This window comes from Nuphar pumila, chromosome 5 (assembly GCF_984573655.1).
Source record: "Nuphar pumila chromosome 5, dmNupPumi1.hap1.1, whole genome shotgun sequence".
Lineage (NCBI taxonomy): Eukaryota > Viridiplantae > Streptophyta > Magnoliopsida > Nymphaeales > Nymphaeaceae > Nuphar > Nuphar pumila.
Window position 1 is genome coordinate 7289779 of NC_143253.1, and position 18575 is coordinate 7308353.

The 18575-nt window shown below is 37.7% G+C and overlaps 1 protein-coding gene across 1 annotated transcript; it reads right to left on the bottom strand.

Annotated features, from left to right (window-relative positions):
* Window positions 1-13010: 13010 nt before the first annotated feature.
* Window positions 13011-14702, bottom strand: LOC149836640 (acyl-lipid (9-3)-desaturase-like). Its single transcript, XM_090005496.1, has one exon. It carries the CDS (start codon window positions 14611-14613, stop codon window positions 13264-13266), a length of 1350 nt encoding a protein of 449 aa, XP_089861622.1. The 5' UTR covers window positions 14614-14702; the 3' UTR covers window positions 13011-13263.
* Between the last annotated feature and the right edge of the window lie 3873 nt (window positions 14703-18575).

Genomic DNA, 18575 nt, shown 5'->3' on the forward strand with positions numbered 1-18575 from the left:
TTTTCCTGTTCTTTCCCCTTTGTTAAATTATTTTGGTTATTTTCCTGGATGATTTCGGCTTAATAATGCTTTCATAATATGTTGATTGAATATTAGCTCAATGTTAGAGCGTATGTGAAAGACAAGTTCATACTCACATGATCTTGCAACTAGAAAACCATAGGTAAATAGAAATCAATATAACTGGAAATCAAGGAATAAAACTGAGAGAGAGAGAGAATGGAAAAAAAATAGATCAAAAGAAAAACAGATGAAATAGGAAACAAAGACAAAAATGGTATAGAATTAACATAATAGAATACAATGTATATTAACTCACCTCCACCACCATTCATGATCTTCAGCAGCAAGTTGAAAGTATGTCAGTGCCACAGTAATAATGATGATGAGAATGATGAAGACAATTAAGACAATGTTGTAGATGGTGTAGATTCTGTGTCCCCATACACTTGCAAAGATGTAGTAAAGTTCAATATAGATAGCACTGAAAGGCAAGAATCCCGCCATCACCATCTGGGGCATAGTCCCCCTATAAGACTATACCAAGGCAATGGTAGGATTTCTCTAGGATACTTTGTGGTCCGAACCGGAGCTTGGAACTCAGCCTTACTATTTTTACCAGCTATTCCACCCAGAACAAGCAAAGGTGATGTAACTAGTGCCCATATGAGAAGGATAACCAGTATGGTGCCAAATGGCAATGCTGCAGTAGTGCTATATGCTATAGCAATAGTGTTCAGGAAACAGAATGTGAGGAACAAAGACCCATAGAAAAAGAACCTCATCAATAACAAATTCCTCACCTGTAATTCTTTTATGTTTTTATTAATTGCTTTTGGTGTATTCATACTCAAGTACATGACTTTCTCTCTCTCTCTCTCTCTCAAAGTATTACTGTTATTGTTTCTTTTCTGCAACCAAGTAATTCTCGTTGTTTTTATTATAATTCTTGTTGTCTGCTTGTTCATTGGATACTCTAATAAGCTGAACTTTTGAAGAAAAAAAAGGTTGACTACTGTAAGCCAATCGCTGTAACTGGTTTATACCAAAAAAAATCACATTGTGTAGAGATTTAGGTAGCTTGGTTTTAATTCAAATGCAACTTTATTGTTTACAAGTAATAGAAACGTTTCTGACTATTAGTCTATTTGCATTGTAAATCAGAAACCTGTGTTTATACTCAGCAGCAGGTGTGTAAGCAGCTCACGGTTTACCTGTGTCTATTTGTTTGTTTCTTTAATTTATTGTTGAAAGGTTTTTGCTATGACTGGATTAGCTTCCATATTGAAGGATCTCCATGGTAGAATTATGGCAGATTCTACTTTGTTATGCAATAGAAAATTAAGACCATTCAGTGTGATTTTCCTTTTTTAGTTATTTTTTCTTAATGATAAGATGTATGAGTTGCTTTGGAAATTAGTATGGAAACTTCTGTGTAAAGACATTGAGTAAGGAATTTTTATGGTGCATGTTTTCGTTCTCTATCTCCATGTATACTTGGCATTAGTTAGCAATGCTTATTTGTTTTGTAGTCTCTTTGCTTTCTGTTGCTTGCATTCACTTGGTCTAACTTTATGCATGTTGATAGAATACCCAGTCAAAATATTTGCTTTGATTGTTTGCATGTAATTCTCTCTTAGGTTTGTTGCAGAATGTGGTAACATTTATTTTTCAAAGTTCTAAGGCATAATTAAGGATATGGATTTTACTTTGTTCAGTATTCAAGTGCAGAATTTCAAAGCATGGCCATACATCTCTTATGTGAATTTTCTTGACAGAAAATCCTTGTGATATTTGACAAAATTTTCAGAAAAATATAGGTAAAATCTTCACATAAATCTGGAAAATGTTATAGAAAATAAAAAACAAAAAAACATGACATACTAATTTGTGATGAGATCCATGGCGGGGATGGGGCTGGACGGGGCGGGGCAGGCCGGGACGGGACGGGATGGGGCAGGGACGGGGATGGGGGCGGGGGGGGGGGGGGGGGCGGGAATGGGGATAATTTGTTTGACGGGGCGGGGGTGGAGGTCCAAAGTAACCCCCCCACGGGGATGGACCGGGGATGGAGGTTAACTTTTTGAGATGGGGCGGGGGTGGAGACCTTGTCCCCCGCCCCGGTCCACTGCCATCCCTAAAGCTTTGCAGAGCCTACCCCATGTGTGAACTGGCCATCTTTAACCCTCTTCCCGGTACTTGCTCATACTCAAGAATTCCTGCGAAGTATCCCAAAAATAATTAATAGAGGTGATTGAAACATAATTCTCTTTGTTTTGTACTATTGTTCACACATGCATGCGCACACAACTGTGTGCATAGATTGGTAAGTGTGCACGTGAGTGCTTGTCCAAGTAAGAAGGGAACATGTGTCCAGGACAAACAGAACAGTTGTCTTTCCAGGACAGACTGTCGCGCTGGATTGTTAATTTTTTTTTTGGTATTTATCCCGCAAGATGCCCATTCAAGCACGCCCTAATTTGGACTCAGGTCAACCACCACTTTCACTCAATCAAACCCATAGCCAGGTTTTGCATGGTTAATTTGTTTGTTAGGGATAATAACTTGAACTTTATAGTTCTTAAAAATTTTTTTTTGACATTGTAATCACATTATCCAAAACTTATGTCTTTATCAAATAAACCTTGTAAATCATATCAATTATAAGGTTTTCTTTAACCATCTTTTCATTTGATTGGATGATCCAAGGTGGGTGCACACAGGCGCGCACCTACAAATTCTTATATATAGATATGGACACTGGGTCAAGCATGGTTTAGGTTGAGCAATCATAGTAACAATCATAAAACAATAGCTTCAAGATGCATTTATAGATTAAAATAAAATCTTCCCATAAATTAAAAAAAATCATGAACTAGCTAAAATCATAAGCCATAACGAGTTAAAGATGATGCACAAGTATGAACTATCACTTGATGATATGTTTTACATCCTCCTTATTGTATGTTAGAAGGTATGAAGGTAAATGAGTGCCTACCCAAATGGTGAAGGATTTCACTGCCAGCTGCAATTGAACTCATCTAATGGTACATCTTCAGTGCTGTAGTATGAAGATGTGGAATAAGTGGAAGATGAAGAAATGGTGGAAGCAAAAACACTCTAAGAGACCAAATCGGGCTCCGCTTGTCTGGTAGGAGCAGTGAGTGCATGTCACCTTGTGTTGAGACGTTGCAGGTTCAAATCCCAATGGCATGGTTGTATAACTGGTAGGGGTCTGCCTAACCCCAGTTTAACTATAACAAAAAATTCTAAGAAGGGGCCAGTGCACGAGTCCCTGTCAGGTGCCATCACATGACACATTTTTTGTGCCTTAGGCACTTGATCACCCTCCATCAGGTCATGGGCCCCACATTTCACAGGCCCTATCCCCAAGATGGAGGGTGATCAGATGCGATAGATACGGGGTTGAATGAGATCATGGTCAGGTTGCACCATCATAACCAAGGGGTGTTAGGCGAGCTAGCTCATGAGGATTATCCTTTCAGCTTGATTATAAAAAAGGCAACAAAGGATTTGATTGGATATAAAGGTTTCTTCTTCTTTTTTTAACGCAAAATTTCTGTTAGCCTCAATTTTTTTGTATTTAGGTGTCATTTCACAAGAATTGCACTTCCATCGTTTTCTCTTGAATTTCCAAAAACAAGTTTAAAGTAAACATCCACTAGTTTTACATTAGTCAGGATCACATATTTTCAACCTTTCACTTGATCTAGAGCCATAATGTGATCTCGTACTTTGATGAGGTAGGGAGGGCCATACTAGAGATGCATCTAATCGTTTGCGTTTTGCAAGTGGCTGCACCAGTATTTGAATCCGTGATGTTTACTGGCAGCCCGAGCACTTTACCATTGCACCTAGCAATTGCCATCTTCCACCTGACATTGAGTTAGAAAATATTGGAATTTGGCAAACTCTACTGACCTCATCCTTGATCAAATTAGACAACAAAAAATAATCCATATCACAGAATTTGATTCGATTTGGTATGATCATTGACTACTCAATATATTCCTGTTGAATGCAAGATTTTCACTGCATGACTAGGCCTATGATTGCAAGGGTGATTTTCCCATCTTTCATAAAAAAAATAGACAGTGACATTTAGGGCACGTTTGGAAGCGAGAAAGATATAGAAAAAGTGATGCAAAAATGAAGAAAAAATCCGTATGGATTTTCCAACCCTTGAAAATGAGAGAGACTATTTTGCTGAGAGTTTTTTTTTTAAAAGTACACTTTTTGATAGGAAACATTCCTCCATGGGGGGTTGGTGGAGAAATGTTTCCTACCAAGCGAAAATTTATTTTTACACTCTCCACCACCCACCATCTCGCCATCACCACGACCCTCTTCCTCCTCTCTCATTTTTTCACATTTTCCCACTCTGTTTTTCTCATGCTACACAAACAAGCGAAAAACTTTCATTTGAAAATTTTCTCTTATAAAAAAACTCTCGTAGGCAAAACTCTCTTTTACTATGAGAGTTTCTCTTTGTTCCAAACGTGCCCTTAGGAATGACCATAGGTGCTTTTTATTTGGTTTATTACACAAACAAACTGTACCCAGAATCACAAACCTAGTCGGGTTGGTCGTACCTGCAGTCTCTATCTCGATGACATAAAACTTTGTGCTCGACTCCCCCCATTGACCTCAAGGTGTCTCCTGCACTTGCATAAGGGAGTGTGTGCACGAGTGCACACACACACACACACACAAGGACTTGAACTCTGGATAGGGTGGTTTGACCCAAGACTATATATGTGGTTGATCCTTGAGGTCTGACTAAGGGCGCTTTTTATTATGCTTGTATATTATAATAATTTTACAAAGTTTTTTTGATAGTCCAGCCAGGGTTAGGCTGACTCTCGCGAGCTATACAATGTATATCATTGAGTTTTGAACTTGCAACATCCCAACACATGGTGAAGTGCGCTAACTATAACGTCCTAGAATTTTGAAATTGAAATAAGTCAAAATTTGCAACAATTTTTTTTTTTAAATACAATTCAACTTGAATGAGATTATCAATGCATAGCAGAAATAGTTTTGGTTTTCAAATGAGACAACTTTGGGTGGATTACAGAAACTAATAATAATATCAAACTAGGTCCAGTTTCGATTTATACTTGGATTCTGGTCCACACACTAAATGATTCCATCAAGAATCTGAATCCACATGAATTAAATTAAAGATGTAATATCATTCCATCATAGATTAAATGTATCAAAAATTATTCGACCATATTCATACATAATAGTCACAAAACATCTCAATCTAATTGAGACACAAAAATCTTAGGATCAGTAAAAAGATAAAAATATTGTCCTCGGCCTCGCTCTACCACATCCAGTCATCACACTGTCGCTCATTTACCACCTGTATCCTAATAAAATGAGATTAAACTCTTTCAAGCAAGTACTTTTAAACCAACAACAATAATATTGCGCATGCTAGAACATTCATCACAGTCATAATATCACAGTTCAATAATATCACATATCATGATATAAACAAAGCAAGGAGTAAATATGAATCTCATCATTAATATAAATACCAATATGTATATCAACTTCAATGTAGATAACAATTATGTATCTCAACAATAAAGCATAAATAGCATTTCATGAGTTAATGCATATCTTATTTTTCTTAATTAACATTTCTAGGTACTTAGGTATAATCATTGTATTTGATAAAGTCACGATGAGTATTTATTATGCTTTATGATTTTTTTTTTTGAAATATCTAACAAACTGGATATCCAAAGCGGGTGACCCATGATCGAGAGAATTTCTGTAAAGGCTAGACGTTTAGTAAGGATTGCAATCCAAGACTATTTGCAGTAGTAAGGATGTATCACCTAGGACACATGGATAACTTCGGCCTCCCTAACTTTGAGTGACTGAAGACCAAATTGACGCCATCGCTTAAATAAAACATTCAGTATGACATCTAGAATCTATATGTGTTTGTGTCACTCAAATCTGTACCTCTTACCTTCTTCAAGGTAGATCAATAGTATGAATGAGTTATAAGTTTTTTTCTTAATTAGAGTGTTTGACATTTTCATGTATCTCGATCCATGAGGCAAACAGGTCTTAGTAGTCCAAATACCCTCTTAGGGCATTAGCTATAACAAAATATTGTTATATACTCAATAATTCACGTTGCTCTGACGTCTTTACCCCATATAAGCAATTTGCTCATGGAGGCGAGTGCAACCATTCAAGGTGTGTATGCATATAGTATGGTATGCCCTTGCGCACCTCATGAGTTTTTAATAGACTCATGCTCATACAAGAGTTATCAAATGAATGACATGACTCACATGCATAACAATATCACATGCAATAATAAAAAAATTCACACAAGTGTGTCCATTGACACTGCAAAGGTTCCTTGAACCATATACTCAAATACATGCAATCATAGTGCAAACATGGCCTAAATATAAATAAAACTTCATAAATATCATGATTTGGATTCAATCTCATTGCCTAAATAATTTATGCATTTAGGTCATATACATTTTATTGCATACTTAGTGATGCATTTACATCATATATTATTTCATTGCATGCATTTTACATCATACATTATTTCATTGCATACTTAGTCATGCATTAGTATCATACATCATTTCGTTGCATGCATTTACATCATACATACGTATATGCGATCTATAACCGATGCACATACTCTTAAGGATTGCATACATGAGTGTTATTTGAAATCTTTGACTATTGCACATATGTGTATAATAAAGTTACTTATCCGCATTCTAGGTTGCATGAGTTCGAACTACAAGAATATATATATATATATATATATATATATATGTGTGTGTGTGTGTGTCTTGGTTTCTTGAAATGCGTACTTATGTCTAGCAAGGTATACACACACTTCGCATTATGCATACATATATGTATATCTATATACATATATATGCCACAATATATATGTATTTTTTTTAATCTTGATATACATATATAACTTTTCCTTTGAAAGTGTATATATGTCATATGGGTATTTTGAAGCCATACACTCTTATATATGTATATCCATATATTTTGATTTTTCTTAGAAACTCTATTTTTTTATTTTATTCCCACATTTTTTTTACAACACTTTGAACCAAGTGAAAATGGTTTCAGGTCAGGCCTGGGCGCACCTGGGTTCAGATCTGGTTTGAACCGGTCCTGGTCTGAACCAACCTAGGTTCAGAATTGGTCTGACCCAACCCAGGGTTCATATCAGAAACAAAAAAGAATAATTTTTCAAGATAGATGATGATGGCATGAGTAGGTGTCAATGGTCTGGTTTACAACACCCAACCCGAGCTAAACCCTATAGGGTTAGGGTATGGAGATAAATAAGAAGACCCAACTAAGACCTGGGTTCGGACCTGAAAGTTTGATTAATACATGAACCTGGGTATAGTTTGTGAAATTTTATATCAGACCCGAACCCGATCCGAGTTTCGATTAAGACCACACATTTTTAATGTAAAAATGATAAAAATTATGATTTTACCAGGTATGGTTTCATGTAATTCTTATTGGGTCTGGGTATGGTTTTTCTTATAGAGGACCCGATTAGTCATGGGTCCGAACTGGATGCCATACCCAAAAATCTGGTCCAAGTTTGGTCTCACCTGGGTCTGAACTAAACTGGACCCATTGACACCCTTAGACACGAGGTTCCTGTTGTGGAAAATTTTGGCTCATATTTAGAATTTTTAAAAAGTGAGACCCATTTTTAAAATTATAGGTAAAAGGTTAGCCTAAATAAAAAATTTCTTATTATATAGTAGTTCACTTGGGTTGTCAACTGGTTGGGTTTGATTGGGACCCTGGTGAAATCAGACCCAGACCTGACTTGAGATGATGTTATCAGATTTGGAATTTGGGTTTAAATGGACCCATAATAAGGGAAACCATATCTGTATCCTATAAAGATTACATGAACCAGACCTTCTCCAGTAAATTTATATTTTTTATTCTGTTTACATTGAAAAACTGCAGATCTTAGTTGGAACTCATGTCAGGCCTGGGTCTTTTACGAAAGTTCATAAATCATACCCAGCTGACCCGGATTCTATTCAAACCTTCTTATTTGTCACCCTGTCCCTATAGGGTTTGGTGCGGGTCGTGTCCAGGATATTCCCAACCCATTGACAACCCCTAGTAGTTTGGGGTAGTCCATGACACGGTTATTCATCAGTGATCTGCCCCGGGCACTGTTATGTATGGGCATGTAGGGACACTCTCAATTAAAAAATGAGCAAACCAACATCGTTTCCGAGGGCTTTTGGCTCATTACTATAAGCCTTTTAGGGGGTTGTGCCCTATGTCCAAATGGGCTGCTTAACCTTTCCAACAACACTTTTCACTAAAAGCAAACATGAACAGGCAGACCATGTGAACTGCGCTTCTTTGCAAGTTGTAAGGTCCCCCCTAACTTCAGTGAAATGGCACTATTTTAGACCATAACATGGACCTTGGGTCTACAGTTATCTGTGCAGAGAACTTTGAGATTGTTAGAGTTTCCATTGATATGACAGCTTTTGAATAGTGATGTCAATGAATCAGATTTTATCCTATAACTGATCAAATTCAATTCCGTTTAGTTGCATTTGATAAGCCAAAATCATAACCAATTATAATCAAATGTGGATATGGTTTTGATTTTTTTTTCTACCGAATCTGACAAATATCTGAATGACATATATTGGAATCTGTGTACATGTAAATAAGCAGATCTGGTATGAGCTTTTCTCATCATCCTATTAGTCGATTATAGTATTGGTCACATTAGATCCCAAACGGAACCATTTTCATCCCTACTTTTAAAAGTTATGCCTCATTTTAATTGATTGATCATACTTGGATTGATTGGTGTAACAATGAAGTCAGTCGGCTCTACTTTCTCTTTCTGCTGCTGTTCTTGGAAGCCAGCAATTTTTTAGGTGGACAAGAACAGCATGTGGACAGTATATGATATGTTGTTGTGTACAACTGTTATAGATGCCCACGTTAACATAAACTTTAGTGTTGGGCAGAGTACCAACCTACCTAATCTTCTTTGACATAAGTAAAGTGTCTAGCACATTATGATCCTATCGACATGATCATTCATAAGACACACTGGCATTTGAGAGCACATTGATTAGTCAAACCTCTGATGCAGCAGTGCTGGATCTCAACGTCTTTCTTTCTTTGATTATATTAGCTTTCAGTTTACCATGCAAATACAGAAAATAGAAAAAAGTTCAGTTAAAAAACCATGAGCTGCATCAGTTTCAACTTTTGAATATTTTTTTTTATGACAAGAAACTCTCGACAACAACCAGGTCACTTACCTGGGTAAGGTCACCAATACCCAAACCTGGGAACCCACCAGTTAAAAGCACCTACACACCTGGTGAGAGTCCAACATGGATGAAGGGTCAGCACCTTCTCCCCAACCTTCATAGAAGTACAGGTTATCCTGAAGTATCTACAGTCATTGAAATATAAAGGCTATGAAGAAAAAGTAGAGTAAACTTTAAATATGTTTAAATGATTTGCAACCACACAGCTGGCAGGCTATGTCACGTGGTTACCGCTATAGATACGGGAATACAGCCATTTTTGTGGAGTATACAAATGGAATATCCGTGTGACAGCTGGTAGGGCAATGAAACTTGACTGAAGAGAGGAAATTGCTTGAAAATGTAAAGGGTTCAACACCAAAGTACAGAACAAATAATTTGAGTTAGAAAATTATTTAATGCATTTCAAACTACACAAGGCTGGCTCAACTATAGTGCACTTCATATGAAATGCCCCACTGCTTATCAAGGCATATTTTGGATAAAAATTTCCATAACCAAGTTGGACTTCCAAGGGGAAATTTAAAACATGTTTTGGTGGACGAATTTGATTGTTAAGAGTCCAGTATGTACAGCTTACTGTGTGTTCTGCAAACACACTCACAAGCTTGATTTTTCCAAATCAAAATAAAGCTTTTGACGATAGAGGCTACACATTAATTGGTTTTGAGGAAATTTTACAAAGAGAGAAAGAGAAGGCTAAAGTAACAACACAATGCAAGAAATTTTGTGCACAAGTGGGAGTCAATTAGCAGTAAATAAGATAAGCAGGTTTCATGAGCCAGCCCACTGAATGCGTGCACATCTTCCAAGTAGTATATATTAGGTCCAAGTGGAACTTTGGTTCATGTGGGTTATTTGTTAATGAGCATATCAATCTTTATATATACATATATAATGTGATAATGTATGCATGCTCTGCATTTCATAGTTGGATAATGATTCATTCTATTGAAAACTTTGACTAAATTTGAGAAGCTACTAAACAAAAACGCTCAAAGAACCTTATAAAACCGTGTCATCCAGTATCGACTGTCACCGTTAGCTTTCTTGTGCTTGCCCCTTCACAGAGGATGTTCTCAAGATCACTACAAATGTTTTCAGTGAGAAAATGGTTACCATAAGACAAGATACCTTTTCATTAACAAGCAGTACCTATTGATTAACTCTGCCCTTACTAGTCGACCACGGTGGGATTGTCCTTTTTCCTTTTAACCTGATTCAAGGTGGTCAGGATGATCAGCCTAGGACACTCGTCATCTGGTGAAATTGTGTTTTTACCTGCCAAAATATGATCAGAAACTATAACGACAAAACCAATAATGTCTGTCTTTTTTTTTTCCTTCTTTTTTGAGGGGAGAAAAACCAAGAATGTCATAATCCAAACTTTGATCCTTTAGTCTGTGGACACTATCTCAAGGAAATTTTTTTCTAGCTTGACTAAAAAAACCACAGCCTATGAACCAATTCAAAGGTGAGTTGCTAAGTTCTGAAGGATTTAGGATTGCATAAGGTTTATTGATTTCACAGAAAACCCAATGGGATACCAGTAGATTTATATCCATAGTGATCATTTCTTCCATAAAGAGTTTATTTTTGAAATTCTTACTCTACAGTCGGACCTGCAAATTAAAAAGTTATTTAGCTTCATGGATGAAGTTCATAGGGAAAGTTTGGGCCTTGGGCTATTCCTTGATAAGGGGAGAGACAAATAAAGAAGGTTTGGAAATCTTGGACATCATCATATCATCAGAAAGAATCTTATCATAAACACGGCATAACATGTGAGAGCTAAAAGAGAAGTGCTACTCCCAAACCAAGTCCCTTAGTTTTCACAAGCACGTAGCTTGGGGCAGATACTGCACACTGGGATGGCTGTCAGATTTCTGGGGTTGCAAATAGAGAAGAATCTGTGGTGTTGCAGGTGCTTGAGTGAAATTAATGCTAAAGTAAGACACATGTAGCCACCTGTTCCGGTAGTGGAATTTCATACGCACCATGAAACTAAATGCTCTGGAACAGTTTCTGTGGGTCTGAATCAACCCGGGAAACATAAGAAATATGAGTTGGCACCATGAGTAGACGTAGACACAATAAAGGACCACTTGAAGATGGTGAGTTTTCTTTCCGGCTGAGCCTTAAGCATATCGCTAGAACAGAATGAGAAAACTTTCAATGTCAAGTTTTTTAATACTAGAAAGCTACATCCTTATTTGAAAGATTTCCAGTAATGTAGCTCACATGGTGATCTAGGATTCAACCTAAACTGGACAAGGACAAATCAGCTCTTGACTACTTGTGGTTGTGGGATGACTTTCTCAAGTTCCTCTCTTGAGACCACATCAGCCCTTGTATCCCCTTGTTATGTTTTCAGCATTCAACTGTTCTGCTAATCACAAATTATTAAACTTAAAATTGAGTTTCTAAGTTACTGATCCCAAGCAGAAAGAACAAAGAAGAGAAACTGCACCTAAAGCAAGGAGGAAACAGTTAATTTCTTTTATTTAGTTACTAAAAACAAAAATTTGAACAGAAATAATTGAACCCCTTTTAGATTTCTTTTTTATGCAAGCTGGAGGATGACCCAGATACCTTTTGTTAAGAAAGTGTACCTCTACCGATTCAGATATCGCACATAGACCAATAAGTAATATATTTAAGTATGTCCAATATGTGGAAAAAAGAGTTGCATAAATAGCACAGGGAGTAGATTCAGCAAACACGAGTCAATGAAAATTTTTGAAAAGGCCAAAATCTCAAGTTCTCAGAAGAAGCAAACTGATGTTAGCAACGGAGAAGAATCTGAGAACTATTATGAGAAAAACTGCATTATTACTGGGTCTAATGCAAATAAAGTACATTGATAATATAATTGCTTAGATGGAGCATGCCCATAACTGTGGAAGCTCTGAAATGAAAAAAAAAAGATAAAGTGAATATTTTCTTAGTATCAGGAGAAATTTACTGGAAAGCTTTTCACCAATTACAAATTAAGGTTATCTTAGTTTCTATAGTTCAGTTCCAGAACAGAGGACCCAAACTTCTTATGAACTTGAGAAGAATAAAAAGTTACAAATTATACCCACGCATCACCAATTCCAGCAATTATGTACAAAACTAAGGAAATAATAAGAAAATATATAGAAATTCAATCATTTTGGCTGATGTGAAGCAGTGAATTGCCATAGAACATTCAAGTCTTTCAAGCAATCTATGAAATGAAAGTGAATGATATGACTTCTAGATTGCTTGATATCATTCACTTTCATTTTTGTGTTCATAGTACAGAAGCATGTATTAATTTACTAGCAAATCACAGCATACTGGGATCTCAAGCCAGCCATGGGGATTCAGCCTTGGCTATTCCTTTCATTCGTTAGACAATGCATTTCTATTAGAAGGTTATCCAGTGCTCCACATCAAGCTGGAAAAGCTCATTACCAATATTTCACATCCTAAGCATCTTTATACACCACAATGCATTTGCTACTTGGCAAATACAACAAATTTTATCTCTTAAAAGGATTCTTTGGGGAATGCTTCTTATTTCTAGGCAGTGATACTGAATGGCAGAACCTTCTTTATAAATAAAATTAGATTTGAGATTTGAGAACAGAATTAGATGGAAGAGAAAAACGACAGCCGTACTCCCATTCTGCAAATATATAAATCCTTACAGACTCTAGGTGCAACTAACGCACAATTATACAAACAATAAAACCAACCTAATATAGTCATCACAGAATTCTCTCATTTTGGCTTCATTTGGAACTTCCTAATCAGGATTAAAAACATAAAAGTTCATACATGATGCAAAAGATGGTGAGAGAACATTCAAATGCTTCCCAAAACATGAAAACCTCTCCAATTCTCAACCGTGGGTGTTAACAGCTTCCCACAGGAGATTCCTAGGAGCTACATTGGCGTCTCTCGCCTCCAGTGCTGCTGTTCTGAGAGTCTTGAGCGTCAACAAATTAGCCTCAAAAAAGTGCACGATATCATACGGAAGGCCATGTTTCATGCACAGAGATCTCACGAGAGGAGCGATCTTCCTCAAATGGCAACGAGGGAGCCGAGGGAATAGATGGTGCTCAATCTGAAACTGCAATCCCCCATGGAACCAGTCCATCCAAGTGGGGCATTGTATATTAAGAGACCCCTTTGTCTGGGACTCAAACCAATCATTCCCACTAGGCTTACCCACATACACCTCCGAAGAGAAATGATTCAAACAGAACTGCACATGCTGGATCCCAGTGACCACAAAGCTGCAAACAACAAAAATCACCCTCTCCTTCCAATTGGGCAAGCATGAAACCAAATAAGGGTACCAGATCCAGAACACCATGACCCCCAAAAGCTCCTGCGCCCTGTTGGGCACCCTCTTCTTGGACAGCAACAACAAAAGTGTCTGTGCAAAGAGATTGAGCCTAGCAAAACACATCACAGGATAAAACGTCCAGTGTTGGTAACTCACAAGGAACCTAGTAAGGCCATCAAAGGTCATCTTCCTCTCATAGAAATAAGAAGTCAGTGATTGGAAAAACTTCGAGGAGACCACAAAAAACGGCATGTGTTGCAGGTCGGGATCGAACTCCAGGCTGTTGCAGGCAATGTGGTGGGCATTGTGGTTCCTCTTCCACCACGCAATGCTGATCCCAGTCATGCAATTCCCACTCAAAACCTGAACAAACCTGTTCAATGCCTTGTTCTTAATAAAGACATGGTGCCCAGAATCATGACCAATCCACCCACTCTGGATCCACACAAACCCCATCAAACACCCACAACCCACATGCACCCAGAAGCTCTCACACCCTAAAACACCATAAAAACAGAGGAAAAGCATCAGGAGCATGACCAAGATAGTGAAGTACACAAAGAGGCCGGTTCTCTCGAAGGAACCCGACCTGACCAACTCGTTGAGGAGCCTCCTGTAGTCCTGTGAGACCTCGGAGACCTTGTAGTCCTTAAGGTACCCAATGAAGAACCTGTCAAGGAGATTCCATGCAGATCCAGGGTGGTAGGCGATGAAGGCATCGGTGACGTCCTCGCCGGCTAGGTTCAGCAAGGGGAGGTCCCCACCAGGGTGGTCCTTGAGCCAACCGGTGACGTCGTAGACCTTGCCCTGGATTGAGATCCATAGATCATTCTCTGAGTTGTGGGTGTGGAGCTCTTGGGTGGTGATGTACCTCTTGGGATTGGGAGGGGAGGCAGCCATGGGAGAGGGGCAGCCCTGAGGTTGGTGTCCGATCCCTGGGGTAGTTTTGGGACAGTTTCCTCTCTTGGGGAGGTGGTTTTTATAGCGTTTTGGGTGAAAATATATTGCACAAATATTTGTGCATTAAGCACCCTCCATCTTAGGAACGGGGGCCTACCAGTTGTGGAGCCCAAGGCTTGATGGAGAACAATCAGGTATGCCATGTGATTGCACCCGATCCGGACTCTTGGCAGCTGGAGGAAGCATTATGATATAAATAAAGATCGTAGAGAGAGAGAGGCTTGAAAGGAGTGCGTTATTTTATGCGGACTCAAATGATACTTTTTGTTGGTAATCTAATCTTAGATACCTTGATCCTTTACGTATATACGTATACAAGATAAATACTCAGCAAATTTGTGCATGGAACAGTAACTATGCAGGATAATGCAATTCTCCCTACCGAAATAAGAAAAATATAAACTGGGTAAATGTTTGGTACTAATCAATATACAAAATGCTAAAGTTATATAACTGGTAGGGGTCTGCTTAACCCAACTTGCCTTTAAAATAAAATAATCAATGTACAAAATTATTGAGTCGAAAATAATAGGTATGATGTATCGACTCGCTGCCACTACATGGATGTGTTCTACATGGTTAGTTGATTAAGAACCAGATCTTAGATCATACTTTTTTCGGTAAGAATATTTATTTTTTGAGTTAAAAAATGTTGGCATGTTGGAGCTACTGATGTTTTTACGAGTCATTGAAGATATTTATTTAAAAAAAAAAGTCCTTGAAGATAGGGCTGTCAATGGGTCCTATTTGTATCAGGTACCCAACCTGATTTATAATATGCAGGCTGGTTTTGGGTTATGATTTTGTCGGATATCCAATCGAACCCAGCTTAATTTGGCAAATTATATATATATATATATATATATATATATATATATATATATATATATATATATATATATATATATATATATATATATATATATATATATATATATATATATAGGTCATTTAACAATGATAAAGCAACTAGTGAGAATTTATTACAGAGATTATAGCTAGTGTACTAGTTGTGGAAGTGATTTCATATAAGGCCATTAGAAGGACCTAAAATAGGCCAATTTTTGGAATTGGTATAGTGTGTGTGTATAGCCTGATTGGCGCCAAGTAATTCTGATTTGATCAACCCACCAGAGTTACATTGAGGAATTCAGTCCAAGAGTAAGCATGAAGCATTACCGGGTCATGATGAGTATGAATCAATTTCTAATAAAGCTCCAATATAGTTATCCATGTTTTGTAATGGTTATATCCAATGTTGTGAAAATCGTTGAGGTGCCACCAAAAACTAAAGTGAGGCTCATTTAAAAAAAAAGCTTAAAAGAAACCTTTAAAAATATCTATAAAAAGTCAACAAATAAAAATTCAGATTATATTACAAAATATACATAATTACATATATATAACTATATATACAATTATTTATAACATATAAGTATAAAAGTATGAATTCAGCCTTTTCACACAAAAAATCACAGGACGGTAACACATATATATAATATATTACATAATAAATAATATTAAACATGTTTTTGGGTTTTTATAAAAAACTTCACAAAAACAAATAAAATTCAGAAATTAATAACTATGCATATATCAACAAAATTGTAAGCTTTTACAGAAAAAGTAATCAACAAAATTAACTATACATGCTTTCATAGAAAAATAAAAATTCAACTAATAAAAATAAAAAAATAAAAAGAGAAATAAGAAGAAGAATGGAGGAAGAACAGGTATAGCATAACAGGGGAGAAGAAGAAGAATATGAGAGAAAAGGCGGAGGAAGAAATTGTAGGAAAAGAAAAGGCAGAGGAAGGAGAAGAGAAACACGAAGAGGGAGAGAAAGAATAGAGAAGAAGAGACTAGATTGTGAAAAGAGTATCTTCTTTTTTTCTGCTGTGTACACAAGAGAGTGAGAGATGAGCAATGAAAGACAAGAGACAAAAGAGGACGGAGAGATGAGAGAGAGAGGATTAAGCAGCGAGAAAGGGGAAAGAAGAGAGGACTCAACCCTAATAAGGATCGGGCTTGCCCCAAATTTGGGTCAAATGAGGGCTTTGACTCCCATTTGACCTAAATCAAATGAGGCTCACCTCACCCTGAGATGTATGCCTCATAGCGCATGAGGCATGCGCCATAGCCTACGTGCTCAATTTAGGCGAGACATGTCTTTTGTGCTTTGAGGTGCATTTTTAACAACACTCGTCATATAAAAAAAAAGTGTATACCTTAGATTGTTCACGTGAATAAGCTTGTAGCCTAAAGTAAAAGTCATTTTTATTTTAGAAAAATCCACTCTCTTTAGAAATACTGACACGCTCACCATCAGTAAATGTTCCTGAATAATTACAAATAAAAAAATATAAATACATCAAATAATAAAGCCACTAAACATCACAAGGTAGCATGGATCTAATAGTAGATAGATAAAGAAAAACCAGAAAGTCTACAATTCGAAAGAATAGCCACATGTCTAGAGCATGACCCATTGCCTCACCAGCCACACCCACATGCAACATGAACATAAGTCTGCTTGATAAGAAGGGGAGGGTTTGAGGGATGAGTCTGGTTGAAGGGTGATAAGCGGACCGATCGTTTGAGGTTCATGCAAAAATGTATGGGATTGCCAACCAAATAATTGTGGTTTCAACCGTCTCAGGCATCAAAGGTTCAATAACCATCGGTCTTCATTCGTCACCTAGCCAGACCATAAGGTGGGGGTGGTTGTGGAACCATAGTAATAAATAGGGGTACAACAATGACAGGGTTCAGGCAAGAAAATAAGAAAAAGGGGGATTTCTTTTCTCTGTTGGTGGGTGTAGAGAGAGGGAGAGAGATCATTGAAGATGACCACGGCCCCAAACAGAGGAATCGAGCTGACCGGTTCCACGTGAAGCAGCGCCTTTGTGAAGACCTAGAACACCCGATTCCCCTCTAGCTCTCCTCATCAATCTTCTCCACCGTGATGACAAAAAATGATCGGAAGATAGACAGTTAGAGAGTTGAAGAGAAAGTGATGTAACATTTACGAGGAAACACTGTAGAGAGGGTGGTGTATGTTCGCCCTCGATGATTCACTGAATCCCACGTTTGTGTTCAGGGCTTTGAATGAGCACCACATATACAAGCACATGTGGCTCGTATTCCCGTGTATGTTGACATAACTTTGCATCGGACTCTGGTGTTGTTGCAAAGACTTAAGTACCCTTTCTTGTTATTCTTCTTATAAAGTGATGGTTTGAGAAAATGACAAAAATGCCTTTCATTCAAAAAAGAAAAAACAAACAGTTCAAAAAAAGGACAAACATGTCCTCCATCCAGAAAGTCGAGGATGATGTTGACTCTTCAAAGTCTTCTTCTTCTTTCTCTTTTCAAAAAAAGGACAAACATGTCCTCCATCCTTTAAGTCGAGGATGATGTTGACTCTTCAAAGTCTTCTTCTTCTTTCTCTATTCAAAAAAAGGACAAACATGTCCTTCATCAAGAAAGTCGAGGATGATGTTGACTCTTCAAAGTCTTCTTCTTCTTTCTCCGTAAAACACTGTAAAACCCTCTCTCTCTCTAGAGAAGAAATCAAGGGAGGCAAAGAGTTCTTCCTGGAGAAGGCAATGAACATCAACCCTCTCACTCTCTCTCCCTTCTCTCTCTACTTCTGTGCACATCCAACAGACGATCCTACATTGCTCCATCGTCATCTTCTTCTTCTTCCTTTTTCGTAAAACACTGTAAAACCCTCTCTCTCTCTCTAGAGAAGAAATCAAGGGAGGTAAAGAGTTCCTCCTGGAGAAGGCCATGAACACCAACCCTCTCACTCTCTCTCCCTTCTCTCTCTACTTATGTGCCTGATTTAGAGTTTTTGCCCTTACAGGAGGGGGGTCCGGGGGCTCCCCCCCGGCGCGGAT

Bases quoted from the DNA above. Each gene is read 5' to 3' on its own strand.
- LOC149836640 (XM_090005496.1), bottom strand. From the start codon at position 14,613: ATGGCTGCCTCCCCTCCCAATCCCAAGAGGTACATCACCACCCAAGAG.